The sequence below is a fragment of the Eucyclogobius newberryi genome, unplaced genomic scaffold, assembly GCF_026437365.1.
Source record: "Eucyclogobius newberryi isolate DKJ021-1_F unplaced genomic scaffold, fEucNew1.0.hap1 SCAF_18, whole genome shotgun sequence".
NCBI classification, from domain to species: Eukaryota; Metazoa; Chordata; class Actinopteri; order Gobiiformes; family Gobiidae; genus Eucyclogobius; species Eucyclogobius newberryi.
In genome coordinates, this window is record NW_027315812.1 from 33,995,659 (window position 1) to 34,022,609 (window position 26,951).

Here is a 26,951-nt window from a genome sequence, read left to right on the forward strand (position 1 = left end):
ATGGCCTCCCCAAACTCCTCCCAGGCCCGGGTTTTTGCCTCTGCGACAGCACGAGCCGCGGCTCGCTTGGCCTGCCGATACCCGTCGATGACCTCCGGAGACCTACAAGCCAGAGTGGCCTGATAGGCCTCCTTCTTCAGTCTGACGGCATCCCTTACTTCCGGTGTCCACCACCGGGTTCGGGGGTTGCCGCCACGACAGGCACCGGAGACCTTGCGACCACTGCTCCGAGCAGCCGCATCAACAATGGAGGCGGAGAACATGGTCCACTCGGACTCAATGTCCCCAACCTCCCCCGGGACATGGGAGAAGCTCTCCCGGAGGTGCGAGTTGAATACCCTACTGACAGAGGGCTCTGCAAGACGTTCCCAACAGACCCTCACAATGCGCTTGGGTCTGCCAAATCTGTCCGGCTTCCTCCTCCGCCAGCGGATCCAACTCACCACCGGGTGGTGATCGGTTGACAACTCTGCCCCTCTCTTCACCAAGACACGCGGCCGGAGGTCAGATGACACGACAACAAAGTCGATCATTGACCTCTGGTGTCCTGGTGCCATGTGCACTGATGGACCTTGTGCTTGAACATGGTGTTCGTTATGGACAATCCGTGGCTAGCACAGAAGTCCAATAACTGAACACCGCTCGGGTTCAGATCGGGGAAGCCGTTCTTCTCGATCACCCCTCTCCAGGTGTCACTGTCATTGCCCACGTGGGCGTTGAAGTCCCCCAGTAGAACAACGGAGTGCCCGTCGGTGCACTGTCCAGTACTCCTCCCAAGGACTCCAAGAAGGCCGGGTACTCTGCACTGCTGTTCGGCCCGTAGGCCGCCACAACAGTGAGACCTGTCCCCCACCCGAAGGCGGAGGGACGCGACCATCTTGTTCACTGGGGTGAACTCCAACACGTGGCGGCTGAGGGGCTATAAGCCCACACCAGCCCGCCGCCTCTCCCCGCGGGCAACACCCGAGAAGTGGAGCGTCCAGCCCCTCTCGAGGAGACGGGTTCCAGAGCCCAAACTGTGCGTGGAGGTGAGGCCAACTATATCTAGTCGATATCGCTCAACCTCCCGCACAAGCTCATTGTTTTTTCAGTTCCAAATTTTCTATTTTGCTCTTTTTATATTTTATATTATTACACGTTTATTGTAGAACAATTCAAATGTCAATTGTATTTGGTCTTGTTTGGTTAAAATGTAATTATTCTATTCTCATATTTATTCCAGGCTGAATATTTTGAAAATTCTAATTATAGCTTTGTTTGGTAAAGATAATTTTGTTAACTCTTTTCTGTGAGGTCAGATCATTCATTCTCCTCCTTTGCATGATTTACCTCCACCATTTTTAGTTTTTCTTGCAGATAATTTAGCTTTTTCTCCCTTTGCATCCCAGAGGATGGAAAGACGTTTTTCATTGTCCTTTTCCTCCACATGTTTCTCGTTTGGCTGCAGGGATTGAACCTTTTATAGTTTTTTTTCTTTGACCATGCTCCTATCTATATTACTGTAGACTTGAAGGGGGGAGAAACACTTATGTCTATTGTGTAGGGCTGAAACCATTATTTTTAATGTTAAATAATTATAATTAATTGATTGCCTCAATGATTCGTTTAACGTACATATTTATAACAGTATGGATCTGTGGAGCACACAGAATGACTTTAGTTTGATACGGAGCTTGTTCTGGACCTGCAGCAGCTGAAGCTCGACAGAGGAGAGAGCGATGTGTGAGAGACTGAAGCAGAGTTCAGTTATGTGAAAGAGCACAGAGGACCACGAGTATGAAACAGAAAGTCTGCCATGACGGGCCGAAGGCACAGAGGCTAAAGTGAACGGCACACGGAGCTAATGCTGCAACATGACGAAAGAGTTACAGCTCCAAACACCAGCATCACAAAGTTTTACCAACAAGGTTCTTATTTTAAGTCATGCAAATGAGTTCAGAGCTACAGCAACTGTCACCGTCTGTGACAAGTTCATTAGTCCTTTATATATTCTAACGGAAGAGTTTGAACTGAAGTGAAATGTTGCCGTTTTGGGACATCCTTGTGATATTAAGAATAAAATGTCTTCCTTTTAAACAGAAACTACTTTGCTTACTCTGAATTAAGACGTTTATTAAACCTATTACTCCTTAACTAATCCTTAATTGTTTTAGTAAACACAATGCTTTTCCCAGTCTAGACTGAGCTGACCAGTGTGAGGTCCGTTCTCGCGCCCTCTGAAACACACAGCATCCCATGTGCACTCAGGAGTCCAGTCCAGTAACTATCTCGAAGCCATACGCTCCAATCACCGTAGAAACTGGACTGAGCTCATGGCGGGGCAAGTGCCCTCTGCCTGTAAACTAGGGCTGGGTATTGCCAAGACCCTCGCGATACGATACGTATCCCGATACTTGTATGTCCCGATACAATTCCCTCATTACGATACGTATCCCGATACTTTTTTGAAAAAACTTTAAAACTTTAAACTTTACCAAATGGGCATTTTTTTTAATTCCGGATAAGAAAATGCATGAATTGTCATGTTTAGCCACAAAGATTATGCAAAGAACGCATTCAAGTAAAGTTGCCAAACAATTGGCAAGGTGTGTGTAATGTGTGTAATGTGTGTAATGTGTGTGATGTGTGTGATGTGATGTGTGTGATTCTGTTGACCCTCTGTTTGTGTCTTTTTGTTGTTGTTTTGGTCTTAAAATCCCGTTTCTTCGGGTCGGGCTCGGCACTAAGCTAAGTAGCGCTAGTGCGGAAGTGGCCGCGGCTAACGCTAAGCTAACAGGCGCTCAGCTGCGCCCTGTTGGATAGTTGTATTGTTTAACCGCTCGGTTTTATTGTTTAACCGTTGGGTTTATGTAGTGTAGAGTAGGGAAGATGTGTGTGATGTTGGTGTCAGGTTTGTGTCCGTTTTTTTGCCTCTGTTGTTGTGGTGGCCTCGGGGCTGTGTTAGCTCCGGGGCTAAAATAACGGTCTCGGGGCTAAGTTAGCTCCGGGGTTGCGTTGAATTTGTATAAAATAAAGGGGTGAAAGAAATGAAATCAATGAAAAAGGAATTGAAATAGAATGTAAAAGGGAGGCGTGTAACAGTAGCGACGTTTGGAGCCAAAAGCTCTTCTTCAGGCCTGTGTACAGCTGGTGCACGGTGTGTGTCTCTCAGTAGTTCCGCGCTGTTTACCGCCCTCTACAGGAGGGAGCTTCTAAACGGCCGCCCGGACAATTTTAATAAAATAACGTTATTGAAAAGTATCGATACGGCGACTCCGTATCGCTACGAGCCCGTGACGATATATCGCCGTATCGATATTTTGAACACAGCCCTACTGTAAACTCTCCACGCTGGGTGACAACCATCACCGGGGCCTCAGAAGCCTGGCCCCGGGACTAATGCGGGTTATCGCAGCAGTCTGGGGGTGTCTTCTGCTCCCGTGGTTCTGCTGCTGCCTGCACTTGTTTGTGGATCACAAGTCCAGTTTATAAGCAGAGATGTGCACTTGGACTGTTAAGCATTTTGTGCTCGGCGCCTCCAGGTTTAGGACCTGCTTTAGTCCGGGTTTAGTCCGGGCACCCCTGAGATGTAGGTGAGTTCTCCGCGTTGCGCAAAACAAAGGTGAATAATATCTGGAGGCCTCAGCGGTGTGCTTGATGTCTCCTCCCTCCTGCTGGTCCGCCTTATCAGCTTCTATTTTATCAACGCGTGTAGCGTTCTCAGCCGCGACCTCAGCTGTTAATGAGGCTATGTCATGCTGCATTTTACGTAACATGAGGGCCAGCTGCTCTAGAGTTACGTCCTCTTCTCCGTCCGGCCTGCGATGAGTCTGCATCGTGGACAGGGCTCGTCTGTGGGCCCCTCAGAAGTTGCATTAGCTTGTGAGAGAGTAAGCTTTCTAGCGACGCTACAGTCCATCACATTCGATTGTGAAGCTTTACCTTTCTTTTTTCTGTGTCAACTTATCTCTCTTGAAACAGATTTGAAAGGCAGATGTCAGCAGGAAGGCACAGCAGAGCTACCGGTCACATTGTCCATGCCCGGATGTCGTACCTTCGGGAGGGTTAGGAAGGAAATCATTCATCTGCAGTTTAAATTGAATCATTGCTTCAATGTAATGAAACTTGTAAAGCTATTGCGTGAACAATTTATTTTTAAGGTAGAGGTTTTATGCCTTATTTACTGAAGCTGGCTGCTGCGTTACGACGCTCCCTCTCTTTACAAACTTTTTCTAACTTTCGCTGCCCTTTTCATTTTATTTTTTTGTAAATACTTTACATACATCCACTTGCCGGATAAGATAAGATAAGATAAGATATTCCTTTATTGTCCCACATGGGGAAATTTCATTGGTGCAACGCAGGTAGATACAGAGGTAGATACAGAAGAACAGATCACTTATAGGAAGTCTGAAAAACACTTTCAGTAGAAGATCTCCTATAAATAAATAAAAACTCTCATAGACAAATAAATAAATACATAAATACCATTGCATGTGATCACGACAGTAATTGCACATGAATATGTGTCACGACGGCACCTAGATTGCACATGAATTTCACAGTAATTGCACATGAATTGCACATGAATTCCAACAGCAATTGCACATATGACAGAATTGCACATGGTTAGGTCAGTATTGCGAGTGTTCAGTACTAACAGTTTTTGTTGTAAAGTCTGACAGTAGCAGGAAGGAAAGACCTACGGAACCTTTCCTTCACACAGCGAGGGTGGATCAGTCTCTCACTGAAGCTGCTCTCCAGAGCGGAGAGAGTGTCCTGCAGGGGACAGAGTGTCCTGCAGGGGACAGAGTGGTCCAGCATAGATGTGAATCTAGCCAGGACCCTCCTGTCCCCCACCTCCTGCACCGAGTCCAGAGCACAGCCCAGGACGGAGCTGGACTTCTTGATGACTCTGTCCAGCCTCTTCCTCTCCCTCTCTGTGATGCTGCTGCTCCAGCATGCCACGCCGTACAGGAGCTGATGCCACCACAGAGTCGTAGAAGGTCTTCAGGAGTGGCCCTGTCACTCCAAAATACCTGAGTCTCCTCAGGAGGTAGAGCCGACTCTGGCTCTTCCTGTACAGTGCGTCTGTGTTATGAGTCCAGTTTGTGGTTCAGATGAACACCCAGGTACTTGTATGAGTCCACTCTCTCAATGTCCCGTCCCTGGATGTTCACTGGTGAGGGGGCAGTGGGGTGGCGTCTGCGGAAATCCACCACCATCTCCTTGGTCTTCCCCGCGTTGATGAGGAGGTGGTTCCGCTGACACCAGTCTACAAAGTCCTGCGCCAGTCCTCTGTACTCCGCGTCATCGTCGTCCCTGATGAGTCCGATGATGGCAGAGTCGTCAGAAAACTTCTGCAGGACACAGCTGTCCGTGTCATGTCTGAAGTCTGCAGTGTAAAGGGTGAAGAGAAAGGGCGCGAGGACAGTGCCCTGGGGCGCCCCCACACTGCAGGTCCGAGTGTCAGACATACAGTTCCGGGCTCTCACAAACTGGGGTCTGTCTGTGAGGTAGTCCAGGATCCACTCTGCCAGGTCGTACTCCACACCAGCCGTCTCCAGCTTGTCCCTCAGGAGCTGATGGTGTTGAAGGCGCTGGAAAGATCGAAGAACAGGATCCTCACAGAGCTGCCAGGCTTTTCCAGGTGAGAGAGAGAGCGGTGCAGCAGGGAGATGACGGCGTCCTCCACTCCGATGCCAGACCGATATGCAAACTGCAGCGGGTCCATGGCTGAGCTCACGGTGGAGCGGAGGTGGTCCAGGATTAGCCGCTCCAGTGTCTTCATCAGGTGGGACGTGAGAGCCACTGGCCTGAAGCTGTTGAGGTCTTTGGGGCGCGGTGTCTTAGGCACAGGTACCAGACAGGAGGTCTTCCAGACCTGTGGTACCACCCTCAGCTTCAGGCTCATGTTGAAGACATGCTCCATAACTCCACACAGTTCATCTGCGCAGGACTTAAGGAGCCTGGGGCTGATGCCGTCAGGTCCTGCTGCCTTCCTCACTTTAATCCTCTTCAGCTCACTCCTCACCTGTGCTGCTGTGACAGTCAGTGGTTGGCAGGGGGACCGTGTGCTGGGGGGATGGGTGAGTCCAGGCGAAGTGGGGAGCTGATGGTCCGGGGCAGATAAGCGAAGAGGAACAGATGCAGGGCATTTTCCAGCTGTGGAAGAGGGAGCATGCAGCTGTGCAGGGGGAGGGGCGGGTGACCGATCAAACCTCAAGAAGTGAGCATTTAAATCATTCACCCACTGTAGATCCCCCTCTGTCTGGGCAGGGGGGATTTTGAAGCCCGAGATGGTTTTCAGGCTCCTCCACACTCCCTGAATGTTCTTTTGCTGCAGCTGCTCCTCCATCCTCCTCTTGTAGCCGGCCTCAGCCTGCCTGATCTTCCTCCTCAGCTCCTTCTGCACAGTCCTCAGCTCCTCCTTGTTCCCTGACCTGAAGGCTCTCTTCTTCTCCTTCAGCAGAGCCTTCAGTTCACGGTTAATCCATGGCTTGTTGTTTGGAAAACACCGCACCGTCCGGGAGGGAACAATGTTCTCAAAACAGAAGTTGATGTAGTCCGTGATGCACTCTGTGATGGTGTTGATGTCCTCCCCATGTGGGTCATAAAGCTCAGTCCAGACAGTGGTGCTGAAGCAGTCCCTCAGAGCCTCCTCGCTCTCAGCAGACCACATCCTCACCTCACGGGACACCACAGGCTGCCTGCGCACGATGGGTTCATACACAGGCCTCAGATGTACAAGGTTGTGGTCCGAGCTGCCCAGGGGAGGGAGGGGGGAAGAAGAATAAGCCTCCTTGGTGTTGGCAAAAAACAAGTCCAATGTTCTATTCTCTCTGGTGGGGCAGGTAACATACTGGTGTATGTTGGTAGAACAGAAGAGGGAGAAGCGTGGTTAAAGTCACCAGAGACGAGGTGGTGGGCTCGCTCGGAGCTAGCTCACGTCACAACAACACAACGAAAAACGCTCAAATCCAGCCGAAAAAAGTCAAAAACAGTTGAATTAAAAAAAATATTCCAGCTCGTGTCCCTATCGTACAGTAAAATAGAAAAAATATACTAACTATATTTACAAAATATAGGAGATAAAGCACAATAAGTGTGAGAAAGAAGAGAGAGCGTTTACACCGGGCTGCCAGCTGTACCAGCGCCTTATGACGTGTACAAACCGACATCACCCGGATCAGACTGTTGCTTTGGACCATTTTCATCTCCTGCGCAGACAGAACAAGGGAGAGTGGTAAGAGAAGAGGAGGAGGCCTCGCCATGTTTGTTCATGAGAAGTGGTGTCGACCAAACCACGTCACAGTCAAAGAACAACTGTGTAGCAGAGACATTGAACTGTTGGCCGTTAGCATGAGGCCATATTATCTGCCCCAGGAGTTCTCACATGTGATTGTAATAGCAGTGTACGTAGCCCCGTCTGCTAACGCTGACAATGCCTGTGAAGCATTGTTCTTCATCACAAGCAGACTGCAAAACAAACACCCACAGGCTCTCTTCCTCATCTCTGGTGACTTTAACCACCTTCTCCCTCTTCTGCCCTGCCACATACACCAGTATGTTACCTGTTCCACCAGAGACAATAAAACATTGGATTTATTCTTTGCCAACACCAAAGAGGCTCCTCCCCCCTCCCTCCCCTGGGCAGCTCGGACCACAACCTTGTACATCTGAGGCCTGTGTATGAACCCACCGTGCGCAGGCAGCCTGTGGTGCCCCGTGTGGTGAGGATGTGGTCTGCTGAGAGTGAGGAGGCTCTGAGGGACTGCTTCAGCACCACTGTCTGGACTGAGCTTTATGGCCCACATGGGAGGGACATCAACACCATCACAGAGTGCATCACGGACTACATCAACTTCTGTTTTGAGAACATTGCTCCCTCCCGGACGGTACGGTGTTTTCCAAACGACAAGCTGTGGATTAACCGTGAACTGAAGGCTCTGCTGAAGGAGAAGAAGAGAGCCTTCAGGTCGGGGAACAAGGAGGAGCTGAGGACTGTTCAGAAGGAGCTGAGGAGGAAGATCAGGCAGGCTGAAGCCGGCTACAAGAGGAGGATGGAGGAGCAGCTGCAGCAGAAGAACATTCAGGGAGTGTAGAGGAGCCTGAAAACCATCTCAGGCTTCAAAATCCCCCCTGCCCAGACAGAGGGAGATCAACAGTGGGTGAATGATTTAAATTTGCACTTTTTTGAGATTTGATCAATCACCCACCCCGCCCCCTGCACAGCTGCATGCTCCCTCTTCCACAGCCGGACAATGGCCCACCCCCGTTCCCCTTCACACCTTTGCTCTGGCCCATCAGCTCCCCACTTCGCCTGGACACACCCATCCCCCCAGCACACAGTCCCCCTGCCATCCACTGACTGTCACAGCAGCACAGGTGAGGAGAGAGCTGAAGAGGATTAAAGTGAGGAAGGCAGCAGGACCTGACGGCATCAGCCCCAGGGTCCTTAAGTCCTGCGCAGATGAACTGTGTGGAGTTATGGAGCATGTCTTCAACATGAGCCTGAAGCTGAGGGTGGTACCACAGGTCTGGAAGACCTCCTGTCTGGTACCTGTGCCCAAGACACCATGCGCCAAAGACCTCAACAGCTTCAGGCCAGTGGCTCTCACGTCCCACCTGATGAAGACACTGGAGCGGCTGGTCCTGGACCACCTCCGCTCCACCGTGAGCTCAGCCATGGACCCGCTGCAGTTTGCCTATCGGCCTGGCATCGGAGTGGAGGACGCCGTCATCTCCCTGCTGCACCGCTCTCTCTCTCACCTGGAAAAGCCTGGCAGCTCTGTGAGGATTCTGTTCTTCGATCTTTCCAGCGCCTTCAACACCATCAGCCTCTGCTCCTGAGGGACAAGCTGGAGATGGCTGGTGTGGAGTACGACCTGACAGAGTGGATCCTGGACTACCTCACAGACCGACCCCAGTTTGTGAGAGCCCGGAACTGTGTGTCTGACACTCGGACCTGCAGTGTGGGGGCGCCCCAGGGCACTGGCCTCGCGCCCTTTCTCTTCACCCTTTACACTGCAGACTTCAGACATGACACGGACAGCTGTGTCCTGCAGAAGTTCTCTGACCACTCTGCCATCATCGGACTCATCACGGACGACGATGACGAGGAGTACAGAGGACTGGCGCAGGACTTTGTGGACTGGTGTCAGTGGAACCACCTCCTCATCAACGCGGGGAAGACCAAGGAGATGGTGATGGATTTCCGCAGACGCCACCCCACTGCCCCCTCACCAGTGAACATCCAAGGACGGGACATTGAGAGAGTGGACTCATACAAGGACCTGGGTTTTCATCTGAACCACAAACTGGACTGGACTCATAACACAGACGCACTGTTCAGGAAGAGCCAGAGTCGGCTCTACCTCCTGAGGAGACTCAGGTCTTTTGGAGTGACAGGGCCACTCCTGACAGGGCCACTCCTGAAGACCTTCTACGACTCTGTGGTGCATCAGCTCCTGTAGGTGTGGCCTGCTGGAGCAGCAGCATCACAGAGAGGGAGAGGAAGAGGCTGGACAAAGTCATCAAGAAGTCCAGCTCCGTCCTGGGCTGTGCTCTGGACTCGGTGCAGGAGGTGGGGGACAGAAGGGTCCTGGCTAGATTCACATCTAGCTTGACCATGAGTGTCGCCCCCTGCAGGACACTCTGTCCCCTGCAGGACACTCTGTCCCCTGCAGGACACTCTGTCCCCTGCAGGACACTCTGTCCACTCTGGAGAGCAGCTTCAGTGAGAGACTGATCCACCCTCACTGTGTGAAGGAAAGGTTTCGCAGGTCGTTCCTTCCTGCTGCTGTCAGACTCTACAACAAACACTGTCCTGAACATGTGCAATACTGAATCAACCATTTGCAATACCTGTAAATAAGATTGTTCTTTTTTGTTTTTTATACGGTTTACTTACCTGCTTATAGTATTACCTAGTCTTGTGCTAGCTATTTTTACTTTATTTTATTTTTATTTTATTCTATTATCATTACTTTATTATCTGATTTTTATCTTTATTTTGTATTTGTATTCATCTATTTTTATTTTACTTTATTTCTCCATTCCCTATTAAGATATGAGAGGAGTTTTGTTAATACGTTTTTTGTTTTTGTACATAAGAGTTCTATTAAGAGTGTGTTTTGAAACTTCCTATAATTTGTCCTCTCCTCCTGTTTCTACTGCAGTGCAACAACGAAATTTCCCCTTGTGTGGACATTAAAGGATTATCTTATCTTAAATAATCTTGTACATTTTTGCATCACTTCATTATCGAGACTTTCTAAATGTTTTTCTTCAAAACATAAATTACATATAGTTTCAGTATTACAGTAAAAACCCTGCAGGGTAAAACTGGCATGTTTTTAGAATGAGTCACGTGTGTCGCAGACCGTTACAGGTACTGGCATAAAGTCTGTCCAGTCCTTCACTGGAACTCCTCCAGGTTTCTACGCTTTTTTCCCAAAGAGGTTTTTTTGTAGTTTTTCCTGGCCGAGAAGGAGAGTCTAAGGACAGAGGACCCTGGGACATCGTCCCTCGCCACCACAGACATTGTCTGACTTCATCGCCACCACAGACATTATTGATTCATTTCTCCCTGTGGCCCTCAGAGGCAACTGTTGTTGTGATTTTGGGCCTTACAAAAATAAATTGATTTGATTTGATTTGATAAAGATAAATACTTTATTCAAATTGCATATTTTTCTCTGCTTTAAATTAAATAGTAGATATAAAGTTTAATGCTGTGATCCAAAGTCGTGCGGTGTGAAAAATCACGTTTACTTATGCTCCAGGACAAATTCCGGGTTTCAAGGTCATTTGTTTGTAATTCAATCTTTATTTGACCAGGTCGTCCCTTGAGATAAAATGCATTTTGAGGTGGATCTGACCAAGAGGAACATGTCATTTTGAAAAAACTGAAAAGGTTTTGAAGCACATCCACTACAAATGGCTGGCACATGTTAAATAACGTTAAATGAACATAAAACTATGTCACACTTCAATTCTGAACAGATTTTTGACTGGTTTATTTTTGTTCTGCATGTTTTCACCCTGCTATAATGTAAACCCCTCCCCTCTCTCTAATGCCCACCTCCACCCTGCCCCGTAAACCCCTCCCCTCTCTCTAGTGCCCACCTCCACCCTGCCCCTGTAAACCCCTCCCCTCTCTCTAGTGCCCACCTCCACCCAGCCCCTGTAAACCCCTCCCCTCTCTCTAGTGCCCACCTCCACCCAGCCCCTGTAAACCCCTCCCCTCTCTCTAGTGCCCACCTCCACCCTGCCCCTGTAAACCCCTCCCCTCTCTCTAGTGCCCACCTCCACCCAGCCCCTGTAAACCCCTCCCCTCTCTCTAGTGCCCACCTCCACCCAGCCCCTGTAAACCCCTCCCCTCTCTCTAGTGCCCACCTCCACCCAGCCCCTGTAAACCCCTCCCCTCTCTCTAGTGCCCACCTCCACCCTGCCCCGACCACCAGACAGTTGTCCTTGTCTTCACTTGATTGATTTGGCCTTGCGTTGCTGGTCGCGGGAAAGCACCACTCTAAAAATAGCACCTTTCAACCCTTAACCCAGCCTGCCCCAAGCACAACACCCAAGCACAACACATGCACCCCCAAATAAAAGGCTGGGGTGGGGGCTGGGGTGGGGTCGCCTGCCTGAGCCACTGTCGAACCACTCCACGACACACCGGGATACTCCACACACCGGGATACTCCACACACCGGGATACTCCACACACCGGGATACTCCACACACCGGGATACTCCACACACTGGACCAGAGCGACGCGTTCAGGTTTGTGGCATAATTGTTAAGTTTTCTTCTGCTGAATGATGGTTATTTTAGCATAAATGTTGTTTTGTTTTTATAATGGTACTACTCAGATATTAATTTACACTAAAACGTGTAGGGCTGAAGAATTTGGGGGAAATAAAATAATTTCTGGCAAATCGTGCAATTGATTAGATTTGCAATTTGTTTTGAATAATTGTATTGTATCTTTCAGGAGAATTGGCCTCTGAACTGACAAACTAATAAAAGAATGACATGTACAATATGTACAGCTGTATGTACAGAGCTAAATCACAAGAATAAGTCTTGAGTAATACATTGTACTGTGTAAATCTACAAGTGACCGTTGACGATATTAAATATTTGAACATTTGTTTCTTAACATATTAAATCATGCCATAATTTTGGTATTTTCAAAGGGCAGATGCAAAGATGGGACAAATGAATCATGTTCTGTCCTTCACATTGAAGGAACCATTTGCAGCCTGCGCTCACTGGTTAAAAAAGGAACTACAATCACAACTGAACCTGCAGAAGAGAAGTGTTTCACACATTCATGATTAGCTGCAGGTGCTGGGCTTGGGTGGAGGAACTGGCAACCTGATGAGAGACTCGTGAGAGTCGCCCGTTTCTCTCGATTGTAAATAATTTGACAGGTTTTATTTATTTATTTCTCTACTTTTTAATGACGATCTGGGAATGTAGTGGCATCTTATCGTTTACCAATTTCTGTGTTTGTCCATTTCTGGTGTGCATTCAGCAAGGTTGAACTGTGACCTTCGAGTGGTGATATTGGTGGTGGTATGACAAACTTGGGTAATCCCCTTGTTAGATATGATCCACGAATAAAAGTGAAGTCACTGCATGAGCCATGGCAGCTGTGGATGCAGGAGTCGCTCTGGATGAAGCCGCTCTCTGTCCAACTGTTTCTACATGATCTCATGCACTAGTGTCCACTCAGGACTGAGCTATGTAATGCTCAATGACTCAGGACTGAGCTATGTGATGCTCAATGAGTTTAGTCATCTCTCTAAGCTAAAATGTGTCCATGTGCGACTCATTTTTCTTGCCCCACTGTTTTTATTGGCTGTAGGATTCATCTAGATGGTTCTGTTAGGGTAGGAAGAGGTTTCTAATACCTGATCACATAACTTATACTTGTTTGTTCCAACATGAGACATTCTTCATTCCTGCCATGGCAAGCAGTCAGGAGCAAGGATTGATGAACAATATCTCTAATCTTGTTTAAAAAGACAAGATAACGTTGGTGTTAGATTTTGTATCATGGTCATTATTGCCATCAAAGATAATCCAGAATCCCACCACATGCTGTGCTCTTCTAGATCACTGTTGTTTTCCCTTAATGCAAAATACTGTCCTGTAATAGTTTAAACATAAAGAATCCGAATGACTTTAAGCTGGAAAAAGCTGCTTCACAATGGTACATTCACACATATAAGATGGGCAGAAGAACAGAAGGGCACTACAACTCAAGTTGCTACTACCCCAGCGCCTTTACAGACCTCAGGGCTTTGATTGCACAAGAATAAAAGCTGGTAGTCAGACTTGAAGTGCATCTTCAACTAATGCACGCTCTTCTTGTTTGAAGAACAAGATTGTGATTGACTACTCCATTTTTGCCGGTTGTTTACAGCAGTTCTTGCGTTGGTTATGTGTCAAGTTAAAAGGACTGTAAAGGCAGGTTAGTTTCAGGTGAAACTCCTCCCAGGCATTCAAAATGTAAATAATTGATGTAATTATAGGGCTCCGTAATAAATAAAATTTCATATGTACGATTACACCCGGAAATTACAAAAATGCGTAATCGAGAGGCGACTATTAATAATGATATGACCGCAATAACGTCTTTACTGCATGCAGACAGAGCTGCAGAGGGGGCGCTGCAGGACCGTCTGCTGCTGCAGTCTGTGTTCTGCCTGTTCTGAAGAGCTCTCTATATCTGAGGCATTTTGTTTGAATTCAAATCAATTTGTTTTTGTAACGCCCAAAATCACAACAGCAGTTTCCTCGAGGGGCGAAAGTGAAAAACAGATTAAACAATGTCCATAGGGACTTGACAATGTCCCATCATCCTGTATCCTTAGACAAATGTCCCAGAGTTCTCTGTCCTTAGACCCTCCTTCTCGGCCAGGAAAAACTACCAAACCTCTTTGGGAAAAAGTAGAAAACTGGAGGAGTTCCACAGTGAAGCAGAGATCTGACTCTGACGGACAGACGGCCACCAGGGAGACTGGAGCTGGATCCACTCAGGAGGAGAACCGGCTCTTCAGGAGAAGAACCGTCTCTTCCAGGCAGATGGAGAGCGTTCATATGGGGTAGAAACTGCTTTTCCAGGGACTCGAGGCGCATCTGAGTCCACAGGATGTGCCTGTCCCACTCCCCTCGGGGATGGAAGAGAGTGAGAAAAGAAAAAGAAAAGGTAATGAACAGATGGCAAGTGGAAGTAAATATTACATATAGTTTGATAGAATAAGAAGTCAAAACCAGAGGATAGTGCTCAAGCTGCCATACTTCCCCCAGAGTTGCTCCTAGGGCAGCGGAGCTGAAACTGTAGCTTTATATTTCTGTTCCTAACTGGCCTGAGCACAAGTCATTTCAAAGAGGAACATTTTTAACATGGACAGGAGCTGATCCCATAACACCGGAGTTGGTAGCTAAACGCTCTACCTCCTACTGTGCTTTTAGAGACTCTTGGGACCACCAGAAGGCTCTACCTCCTACTGTGCTTTTAGAGACTCTTGGCACCACCAGAAGGCTCTACCTCCTACTGTGCTTTTAGAGACTCTTGGAACCACCAGAAGGTTCTACCTCCTACTGTGCTTTTAGAGACTCTTGGGACCACCAGAAGGCTCTACCTCCTACTGTGCTTTTAGAGACTCTTGGCACCACCAGAAGGCCAGTATTTTGAGAGTGAGGAGCGCTGTTTGGATGAGATGCTTCTATAGCAGGGGTGGGCAAACTACGGCCCGCAGGCCACATCCGGCCCGCAGGGCCTTTCAATCCGGCCCGCCAAGCTTGTCCAAGTATTATCAAAACAAACTGCCCTCAGGCATCTGTCTGCACTTGTATCCGTAATAAATATGACGTGAAATGAATTAAATAATAGATTCAATAGCCTATATTTGACAGAAAAGTGATATTTTATTTGATATTTAATTTTTTTGATTTTTTTTTTTTTTTTCTCACACCATTGATCACGGGCCGGCCCTCCACTACTTGCCTGGATTCAAATATGGCCCTCGGAGGAAAATAATTGCCCACCCCTGTTCTATAGCATGTTTGAGGTGGGAGGGGCCATGTCATTTATGGCTTTGTAAGTCAGGAGGAGGAGTTTAAATGTGACTCTAAACTGGACAGGAGCCAATGAAGAGACTCCAGCACCGGCGTAACGTGCTCTCTTCTTTTTGTTCCTGTCAGTAATCTTGCTTCTGCATTTTGAACCAGTTGAAAGCTTTTTATGGAGCTTTTAGGACCTGCTGTGAGCAGGAGTTACAATAGTCTAATCTAGTCGTTACAAATGCAGGAGACGTTTTTCAGCATTGCTTTTAGGCCAGATTCTTCTGATTTGATCTTTATTACACAGATGAAATAAGTCTGTTTTACAGGCTTGATTTGAGCTTTAAATGAGAGCTCCTGGTCCAATAAGACTCTGAGGTTTCTTACAGTAGAACTGGAGGCTTCAGTGAGACTATCTGCTCAGATAGAGCGTCTCGTACATGTTTAGGACCAGCACAATGACCTCCAGCACAATGACCTCAGTTTTTTCAGGGTTAAGAAGCAGGTAGTTAAGTGTCCTCCAGATTTTTATCTCCTTCACACAAGCACTAAGTCTGTACTTGATCGCTCTGATCAGGTTCATTGATAAATACAGCTGAGTGTCGTCTGCAGAGCAGTGGAAGTTAATGCCATGTGACCTGATCATGTGACCAAACGGCAGCATATAAAGAGTAAACATAACTGGACCCAATACTGACCCCTGTGGCACACCTTAAGTTACTTTAGAGCATGGTGAGGAGCTCTGGTTTACATTAACAAACTGGTATCAATCAGATAAATAGGATTTAAAGCAGCTGAGGGCGGGGCCTCTGAGGGCGGGGCCTCTGAGGGCGGGGCCTCTGACACCTACATCACATTCTAACCTCTGCAGTAGAATGTTGTGGTCGATGGTCAAACGCTGAGGTCAGAACCAGGATTGAGACCAGTCCATCGTCTGAACCCTGCTGTGGTGGGCTTTGAACCCTGCTGTGGTGGGCTTTGAACCCTGCTGTGGTGGGCTCTGAACCCTGCTGTGGTGGGCTCTGAACCCTGCTGTGGTGGGCTCTGAACCCTGCTGTGGTGGGCTCTGGACCCTGCTGTGGTGGGCTCTGGACCCTGCTGTGGTGGGCTCTGAACCCTGCTGTGGTGGGCTCTGAACCCTGCTGTGATGGGCTCTGGACCCTGCTGTGATGGGCTCTGGACCCTGCTGTGGTGGGCTCTGAACCCTGCTGTGGTGGGCTCTGAACCCTGCTGTGGTGGGCTCTGAACCCTGCTGTGGTGGGCTCTGAACCCTGCTGTGGTGGGCTCTGAACCCTGATGTGGTGGGCTCTGAACCCTGCTGTGGTGGGCTCTGAACCCTGATGTGGTGGGCTCTGAACCCTGTTGTGGTGGGCTCTGAACCCTGCTGTGGTGGGCTGTGAACCCTGCTGTGGTGGGCTGTGAACCCTGCTGTGGTGGGCTGTGAACCCTGATGTGGTGGGCTCTGAACCCTGCTGTGGTGGGCTCTGAACCCTGATGTGGTGGGCTCTGAATCCTGACTGGAAAACTTCACATAAGTTATTGTCCTGTAGGTGGAGATAAAAATTACAACTTTTTCAAGGATTTAGCGACAAAGGGAAGATTTGAAATTGGTCTGTAGGGTGGAGGCCACTCCCCTTAGGGTGGAGGCCACTCCCCTTAGGGTGGAGGCTATGGTCCATCCGGACCAGAACCTCCTCCGTAACAGTTTCTCTCCATCTGCTGTTGGATCATGAACACTTCTCAAACACTGTCACTTTAACCATCATTTAATCACTCACTGTCACTTTCTGCTCTACATATGTAAATTTGGCTTTACATTTTGTGTACATAGTAAGCCTATTTTTATTTTATATATATTCTTATAGCAGATTTTAATTATTCGGCTGTTATACGTGTAGACATGAATGCCGGTTTAGCGCAGTCACAGTTGGTCATTGTGCTGCACCTGCTGCACCTGCTGCCTCTGTCACTGACTGAAATAGAGCGACACATTCACAAGAGTTTTTCCGTTCACAAAGTGATGTCCTGAACTGAACCTGCTGGTGATGCATTCAACACTACATTCATGTCAAACTAACATGAGGCTTTGTTCTGGTAAAGATCATCTCAAAATGAAGCAACAGAAAGTGGCATTAAGAAGGCGGAGAACAGGTCTTTGAGAGACAGAATTCTTACTGATGTGTTCAAATACTTATCTGCAGCAATAACATACAAATAAATGATTTAAAAATCATACAATGTGATTTCCGGAGCTCCTTTTTCTGATCGATTTCTGTCTGATTGATTTTCTTGTATTAGATTAACAGTTAATATTTCTGTCCTTTCAAATATTAAGGTTAACTTGTCTTACCCCGTTATTAAACCCGAACCTAATCTCGCTCAAAAGTTGTACTATATTTAATGATGTGCGCGTCCCGTCCCGTCCCTCCCGTCCGTGTGTGTTACTGTCCTGGCAGAGTTCAGATTGAAATGACACTTGTGATTTTAATTTCACACATGATTAGTCTGAGACTGCTCTCACTGGAGGCGATGAGAAGGAGATACATTTACTTTACAAGATTAAATACTTAAAGCTTGCTGCACAAGGTAAATTTGTCTGATTCCATTATAACTGAGAAAACAAGACAGTATGTGGTCGTGTAGATCAAAATAATTTATTTCCTTAACAATTACAAAACTAACAAATTAAAAGACACATGTCCCCCTGTCCTGTCCCTTCAGCCGCTCTGCCAGACGCTCTGGGTGCTGTCTCACACACAAAGGATATGAATATTCATAAAAAAAAACTCTCGGTACCATTCCACGGACACCAGGGACGTCCTAATCTGGTCATGAGATAAGACCCAGACAGAGGAGCAGACACAAGCAGATGGAGCAAGAATGTACTTGCAGTGTGTGGTTTATTAATGCATTACAATATTAAATGTTTATTAATTACAACATCACCAACCGAGCAAGATAAATAACCCTTGTGGCTCCTAAAACTATGTTGCAGTTGGAGTGCGCCAAAATATCAATATGGCGATTATATCGCAATATTTAATCCCGCAATCGATTCTCGATGCGTTCTCGTCAAGTATCGATCTTTTAACGTTTTAAAAAGCCGCTATGAATGGCTCTTTTCATCATTCCTTTGTTGAGACACTTCCTTGGCGTTAGCTAGGGGGTGCACAGGGCGAGATTGGCCGTAGGGCAGAAAAAGTCGGACACGGAAATGGTGGAGTCAGATGAGTCCGATCACGAGAACAAAAGTGAGACGCGAGACGCACCAGCAACATTTAAGTCCAAAGTATGCACTCACTTTGGCTTTTATTTCAGCACAGATGGTACAAAACTCGAAAAGGACTATGCAATATGCAAGAACTGGTTTTCAAAAGTTCGGTACACGGGAAACACGACATGCACAGCCCCTCTAGGGGCATCACCCGGAGCTGTGTGAGAAAGACCCTCAAACTCCTCTTTCCAGGCAAAGCTGCACCTTCTCCTGCAAGAGCAACATCACACATGGGATCTACGTTTACATGTGGGACTCAAGGAAGAGTCACTGTTTCATTGAGGGGAGTTTAAAGTACCATAACATGCTTTTTTTCACGTTTGGTAGTCTATCCTAAGTGTATAATTGATGATAATAAGGGTTGTGCAACACCCTTAACATAAGAGTTAAGAAATATCACCCAGACCTTGGACCCCCTCACCAACCCGGAAATGCAAACGGCTTGGTTTGATATTTGCCCCCACCCTTGTGAAGAGCCATCTGGCTCCCCCGCCCAACCCGTGACGTAGTCTCAGAGCGTGTGTGCCCCGCCCACCCGTGACGTAGTCTCAGAGCGTGTGTGCCCCGCCCAACCCGTGACGTAGTCTCAGAGAGAGCGTGTGTGCCCCGCCCACCTGTGACGTAGTCTCAGTGAGAGCGTGTGTGCCCCACAGCTGTCTGCTGTAAGTCTTATCTCCATCGCGCTCTTATTTCCTGGTTTTTCGGTATCTGATAGAACTTCTCTCTGTTTATCTTCCCGGTTGCTGCATCAACTGCCACATAAACCTTCACCTTTGTGATAATAGTAAAGAGTGTGATATCATTCATGACGTTTTGGGCCTCTTTGAGCCGTGTTTCCTCGTAAATCGAAGCAGAAAAACTCCGGGGCTTGTATGGGGAGAAGAGCCTGCAGCAGCGCGGAGCCGGGGGGAAGGGGGCGGGAGGGAGGGTGAGGGGGGATGGTGACGCGTGCTTGCCCTTATGACGCGGTCTTGCATCCACCGCCCGTCAGTTTGGAGATTCACGGAAAGGAGATAGTCTGTAATATAGCTAAAAACTGCGGGAATCAATCAAAAAAACACTCTGGACATATATGAAGCACAAATAGCAATGTAAGAAGGTTAAAAGCTCTGAAAAGTCGATTTTGCATGTTATGGGACCTTTAATGATGATGTCACAGAGGGTATATTATGTGTGTGTGTGTGTGTGTGTGTGTGGTCTTATATCACACACATATATTATAATAGATCCATGACTCTGACGAGCCTCTCACTCACTCTCTCACTCACTCTCTCACTCACTCTCACTCAGTCACTCAGCGGTGCTCTTGGCTCCGCCCCTTAAAGGGCCGGCATGACAGTCTCTCATGGAGCCTTTTTAACATATGACATATCGCAAGTTATTATAGACAATATTGATAATCGCAGTATCGCCATATTGCGATATCGCATGGTGAGCCATGTATGGATCATGAGGTACCCTGTGATCCCCGGCCCCCTGGTGCAGGGGCCTGTGTGGATGAGGTTGGGAGACGGCCCAAGTGAAGCACATGTAAAGGCAGCGTGTGACTGAACGTTATCACGGGTCCAGATTTAGCCTGAGTGACAGGGCCTGCTTCATGTAGAGGTCAGTGTGGGGCAGTGACAGCTCTGGCCCCTGTATGTGCTGTTATGATAACACACAGTGGCCCTCGGCCCCTGTGAGCAGAGCGGGACAAAGGCGGGGGCCTCTCATGTTAGCGTGTCATGTGTCAGAAATCATGAGCTTCCATCTGATGTATTTTGTGTCATTCTCACACATAAAAGCAGCTCAAGTCTGATCTTCTGAACACAATCTGATCTCAGATCAGTCAAATGGTTCACTCACATTGTTGCTGAATGTCCAGACCATTTTCAACGCTTTTTACTGTCACTGCAGCCATAACATGTTATTTGAGATGCCAACACGAAGGTTTCCAAAGGTATCATAGGGAAGAATTATACACATCTACACAAGAGGTGTGATCAGGCCTGTTGTGTTACTATCTCAATATGGACAAGATAATCGTGAGAAAACTACTTAACCTGTAGGTCTCCCCTCAGGCAGGAGGCCACTCCCCTCATGCAGGAGGCCACTCCCCTCATGCAGGAGGCCGCTCCCCTCATGCAGGAGGGGAGCAGCCCCTTCCTCCTCCCTCTTCTTCCTCCCCCTTCCTCCTCCCCCTTCCTCCCCCCTCTTCCTCCTCCCTCTTTCTCCTCCCTCTTTCTCCTCCCTCTTCCTCCTCCCTCTTCCTCCTCCCTCTTTCTCCTCCCTCTTCCTCCTCCCTCTTCTTCCTCCCCCTTCCTCCTCCCTCTTCCTCCTCCCTCTTTCCCCAGTCTGTGCACCAGGGGGCAGCAGCTCCCTGGTCAGGACACTCCTCCTCCTCTCTCTTTCTCTCTCCTTTCCTCTCTCTCTCCTGCTCCTCTCTCTCTCCTGCTCTTCTCTCTCTCTCCTGCTCCTCTCTCTCTCTCTCTCGCTCTCTCGCTCTCTCGCTCTCCTGCTCCTCTCTTGCTCTCCTGCTCCTCTCTCTCTCCTGCTCTTCTCGCTCTCCTGCTCTTCTCTCTCTCCTGCTCCTCTCTCTCTCTCTCTCTCTCTCTCTCTCTCTCTCTCCTGCTCCTCTCTCTCTCTCTCTCTCTCTCTCTCTCCTGCTCCTCTCTCCTGCTCTTCTCTCTCTCTCTCTCTCTCTCTCTCTCTCCTGCTCCTCTCTCTCTCTCTCTCTCTCCTGCTCCTCTCTCTCTCCTGCTCCTCTCTCTCTCCTGCTCCTCTCTCGCTCTCCTGCTCTGCCTGCTACACAACTGCCCTGCAGTTTATTGCTGCAGTGATTAGCCGTTAGCATTTAGCCTGGGACTGTGCTGCCAGGAGAGCACTGCGGCTGGGACCACTCTGCCCTCCCTCGCTCCCTCCCTCCCTCGCTCCCTCTCTCGCTCCCTCCCTCCTTCCCTCCTTCCCTCCCTCCCTCCCTCGCTCCCTCCCTCGCTCCCTCCCTCCTTCCCTCCCTCCCTCCCTCCCTCCTTCCCTCCCTCCCTCCCTCCTTCCCTCCTTCCCTCGCTCGCTCCCTCCTTCCCTCGCTCCCTCCCTCTGTTTTTCTCTCGTCCTGGGGCAAACTGACAAACTGCTTTTCTTACCGCGTCACCTCTTCTTCTTCTGCGTTTTATCCTGTTTCTGGTGGAATTTTGTTGCCAAAATGTATTCGAGTCCGTGGATCTCCAACTACCTGAGCCATGTCCAGTTGTGCAGCCGAGGTAAGGAGACTTGTGCTCACGATATCCAAAGATTTTTGTGAGAAGAAACCTTTTTATTTTAGAATTATTTACGATTGTTGTCACTTTGACACTTTCTGAATGAAAAAGTCATGATATTATCACAAACAACCATTTGATAAATATTGACTTTTTTTAAAAAAGTGTCCATTGAAATGAAATAACTGTGGCTGCCTACGATTCAACATTTATTCATTTTTAGTTATTTGTGCCCTGAGTAATCTTGCCATCTCGAGTGGCAGTGCTGCACCTTCACTGCACTTTACAGCCCAGATGAAGTGGTGCTTGAAACTGTTCTTCAAATGTATTTGTGCATCAAAGTCATTCAAAGGTTTGAATGGCAGCTGCACTAATACTGAATGATAATCAATATGATTATTGATCATCTGTCGTGATTATTCAGGCCACATTATAATCATAAGAACTACTAATACAATAATTGTAACCATTTTAGAAGCAAAGTTATTCATTTATATTCAAGCTAAAAACTAAATTCATAAAGTTTGACTTCATACATATGTGAATAGGTTAATCAAGTCAGTTGTTTTTTTCATGATGATAATTGCAAGGTTTTTAAGTTCTCACAAGGATGAGATTTCATTGTTGTCTCTTGACCTTAATGGTTCTACAGAAGATCAGGTGAAGGTGTCATTGCACTGCAGTCTGCACCAATGCCCCTGTGACACGTAAGATACCACCAACTAGGTTTGTTCTACGTCTACTCTCCAGGGATTCAACTGTCATAATCGAGCGGAAGGTCTCGGGACTGTCATAAAAACTGCAAAGAGTTTTTAGGCAACAACAAATCCCTGTTTATTTTGAACCAGGCAACACTAAACAGCCACTGCATAAGAGGGTGTATCAGCAGAGAAGACACTGGAGTTCAGGACCACAGAGTGCGTACATCTGCATCTAAAAGACACAAACCACTCGATCAAAGACAGTGAAGAGAAGATTCTGAGCAGGAGAAAATATGGTTTGAAAGAGTTAAAGAGGCTATTAAACAAGAAAAACAGTCCTAAACAGAAACGGTGGTTTAAGATTCAACCTTCTGGTTGTTTATAATGGAGTTTTGAATCCCTGGAGAGGTCGACGCACAGGGCATTCTGATGCTAATCAGGCACTCGGGGAGGAGGGAGTAAGACCGGTTACAATAGGAGGCTGGTAGCCCATTAAAGGCTGAAAACAAATAACGGTAACAAAGAGGGTTAGTTTCTGGTGAAACACCTTTCATCAGGAGCTGAGGCGGGGCCTACTCGGAGTAGGATGAAATTCTGAGTTCCCGGTTTTGATTCGCAGATTGAGAATGACTCTCGGATGAGTGTCGAAACGTTTCGTTTCATTTGTCATTTGGACTTTAAGAGTCCAAATGACTACAACTGAAGCTTTTTCTACAACATAAAGTTTTATAGTTTCAATCTTTTGACTTAGTGTACCGTATTTTGCGCACGAAAAGGCGCACCGGATTATTAAGCGCACCATCAGCTATCTGTGTACCATGTGTACCATGTGTACTGGTCCATACATAAAGCGCATTGGACAATAAAGCACATAAGATAATCAAAACAGACGATAAGTCAGAGTCAGTTGAGCTTTATGAAACACGTTCAACTCATTCAGATCAACATCAAAACACACTCTGCTATCGCTAACAGACATGTTAGCATATTCAAATCAATTCTCAGTCAAGATCACTTGTAGACACTTAAAATACAAACGCAGAACACACTCTGCTACCGTTAAAAGACACGTTAGCATATCCACAACAACTCCCAGCCTCGTTCAGAAGCAACATGTAAAATACAACACAATACACTCACTTTTTCAGTTCATTCCTCGTCATCAAATCCTTTAAATGCAGCTGAAGTACATCCCGCACAGCTATGACCAGACGTCCCGATTTACCTGGGACAGCCCCGATTGTTTACATCCCTTGTCCGCAGAATGGTAAAAGCAGCCAAAACGCCGATAGTGCTCCGTGCTCAAATCTCTTTGGTCATGTGATCCCGCATCTCGGACCCACGCGGCAGTTCATTTCTTGTGATAATATAACAGATCCAATGGTCTCTTGGCAGCAGCCAACTTGGGACCTTCCAGTTTCTTGGGGTCCTTCATTTACCGGTAGGTGTCTGCGTTGTGCCTGACTGAAAATGTTGTTTACGTTTTGACAAAGTTTCGCGTGCGCCGTGGGTAGCAGAAGACTACTATTCCCAGAATGCTTTGCACACATGTTGTTGGGACTTCCGGTTCTGGAGTACTGTAACTCTAGTCGCGCATCGCGTCTCGTGTCCCAAATCTTCTTTATACATCGTGTACCACAGAAAATATCTTCGCGGTCAGTAAGCACAACCAGAAATAAACCATATATTAAGCGCACCAGACTATTAAGTGCACGGACGGCTTTTGAGGACATTTAAAGACTTTTACGTGCGCCTTATAGTGCGAAAAATACGGTACATAGGGGATAAGATTCCATTTTTCAAGATCTTTCTTTATAGTTGAGAAAAGAAAGTATATATCGTTTTTCTCTAAGACAGTTCATTATGGAGCACCACTCCTAAACATTTAAGGGATTCCATTTGCCATTTAATGGGCTAAGTCTTTTTAAAGGATAGAGGGGAGCGCCCTCTTACATTAAATTTGCACAAGGACTCCCCGCCCACCTGGAGAGGGCAAACTCCCATGAGCCCTCGAGCACCCGATGGAGAGTCTAGAGCTGGTCCAGTGTTCCGCCACGCGATGTTACAGAGGCGTGTCAGCCAAGACAGTCCTACAACATCCAGAGACTTTAGGTCCTCAGGATCTCATCCACCGGAGCCACCGAGGAGTTTGCGAACAACCTCAGTAACTTCAGCTTGGGTCATGGGCGAGCCAGCCTCTGAGTCCTCAGTCTCTGCCTCCACTTCAGAAGACGTGACAGTGTGTTTAAGGAGATCCTCAAAGTATTCCTTCCACCGTCCGACGACATCCCCAGTCGAGGTCAGTAGGCCTCCACCCGCATTGTAAATGTTGTTGCTGAACCACTGCTTCCCCCTCCTGAGGCGCCAGACGGTTTGCCAAATTTTCCTTGGGGCCGACTGATAGTCCTCCTCCATGGCCTCCCCGAACTCCTCCCAGCCCCGGGTTTTTGACTCTGCGACAGCTCGAGCTGCACTGCACTGATGGACACCCTTGTGCTTGAACATGGTGTTTATGTGTTCAGAGCCCAAACTGTGCGTGGAGGTGAGGCCGACTATATCTAGTCGATATCGCTCAACCTCCCGCACAAGCTCAGGCTCTTTCCCCCCCAGCGAGGTGACATTCCATGTCCCCAGAGTTAGTCTCTGTGTCTGGAGATCTGGTCGCCGAGGCCCCTGCCGTCGACTGCTACACAGATCACACTGCCCCTACGGATCCTCCTGCGGGTGGTGGGCCAACGGAAGGATGGCCCCACGTCGCTCCTTCGGGCTGTGCCCGGCCGGGCCCCGTGGGGAAAGACCCGGCCACCAGGCGCTCGCCATCGAGCACCCATCCCAGGCCTGGCTCCAGGATGGGGCCCCGATAACGCCAATCCAGGCCACATAAACGACCTTGATCTTTTGCCTGTCCACTAGATTAAATCTAGTGGACAGGCCTTAATTTCGGCCTTAATTTCGGCCTTAATTTCGGTGTGAATGTTCAACCAATCAGAAAGAGGTCAGTGTGCCAAGTGGACTGAACAGAGGTGGGGTCTGACGAAGCTCTCTGGATTTTTTCCCATACATTTGAACATTAAATACATGGTTAAACAGATTTAAGGATATTTAAATCTTGTTTGGTCAAACATAATACGACATCATCTGCATATCAGGCAATTTCATGTTCTGTCCCATCAATTGAGACAACGAATTGTTTCTGATTGTCTAATATATTGAGCCAATGGTTCCAAGTAAAAAACAAACAAAATGGGGGACCAAGCGTAACCCTGCTCCAAATTCAGTGAGTGTCAAGTGACCATTGATATTGAGCCATCTTTGAGTAAGTGTGTCTTTTAGAGCTTCATACTGAGGTGAACCCATCAGTTCCCGGAGATTTATTGTTCTTGAATCTTTTGTTTGCATATCCTAATTTTATTTTATTTTGTTCATCTGACAACGGTACATTGAGGGTGTCCAGTAAGGAATTTGTATCCTCCTCTTTATCTCTTGACATTTTAGAGACATTTTTTTGATAGGATTTAAATGCTGATTGAATTCGGTCTTGTGAAGTTAAGATTACATAATTTGCCATATTTTCAAAATTGTTCTTTCAGCTTGTTTAAGTTTCCAAGAGAGTAATTTAGTCGATTTGGATCCACTCTCATAATATCTTTGCTAAAGAGAATTTTCGAAACTATTTCCTGTAAAGTCAATCATTAATTTCTCCCCTTATCTTTTTAATTTCTTGTAGCATTTGTGACCAGCCGTATGAAAACCAGGAACAAGTCTCCCCAGAGACATTTTGAGTTATCCAATGATGTCTCACTCATGTACATCTGATAATATTTGAATAAGTTGTGGTCATTTGAATGTAAACTCCTCTGAAAAACTTTTACTGAGAAAACGGGGCTCAAACATTCCTGACCTGGGCTCACATGGAGGTCAATGTGCTCATTTGCATCTCATTGAGATAAGCCCCTCCCCTCCTCACACTGTCACACTGACTGTTTTTGGTGCATTCAGAACAACCTTAGATTTAATAAATGTTTATTACACTAATCGCTAACGGTAACAATCTACACAAACAGAGTTAAGTGAAATTTTATTTTCCATTAACAAATCACATCTTGTTTTGCCACAACTTAAAACCAGTTCATTAAGAGTGGGGATGTCCAACTCATTTGGGCCGAATTTTGACGCTCAGGCTGGGTCGCAGGCCGAACATAACGTAAAACTATTACAAATATAAGAAATAAATAGCTTTATAAAGCCTACACTGTTTTGAAGCAATTACTGGATCGATTAAAAAAAAATACAAAACATTTGTTCTCATAAACTGAAATGTATTTAGAAAACCAAGTGTAATTTCACCAACACTGTGCTTCAGTTTATGAGCATCACTCTGCATTGTCCGTTTAATATTAGAGGCCTTTGTAACCCATGTCTCAAATTTGGTTCTCAATGATTGACATTGCCCCCTCATACATTTTCATTGGCCCAACCACAAGGGGCGCTAGTATAAAAATGGCCGGACCACCAAGCCATTTCCGCTTCCTGCTCCGGCTGTGGATTGAAACGTCTGGTTGTGAACTGTAGAAAACGTCTCGCAACTAACCGAATCGTTTACAGATCATTCCAAGACTCAATGGTGAGTGAATTACATATACACCATATTGAACCGCTTTGTTAAAAATGTATTTACTT

The 26,951-nt window shown here is 47.2% G+C and overlaps 1 protein-coding gene and 1 long non-coding RNA gene across 2 annotated transcripts in view; one reads left to right on the forward strand and one right to left on the reverse strand.

Moving 5' to 3' along the window:
- Positions 1-567: 567 nt before the first annotated feature.
- Positions 568-25,081, reverse strand: LOC140364856 (uncharacterized). Its single transcript, XR_011927739.1, has 3 exons — positions 24,803-25,081; positions 897-1,016; positions 568-667 (listed from the first exon to the last, which is right to left on the reverse strand). It is a non-coding gene; the product is annotated as an uncharacterized lncRNA (long non-coding RNA).
- Positions 21,469-26,951, forward strand: part of LOC140364850 (supervillin-like) — a 230,059-nt gene continuing 224,576 nt past the window's right edge. The window contains 1 exon segment of the mRNA XM_072451235.1: positions 21,469-21,573. Within this exon segment, the coding sequence (XP_072307336.1) occupies positions 21,516-21,573 (58 nt within the window). The 5' untranslated portion in view covers positions 21,469-21,515.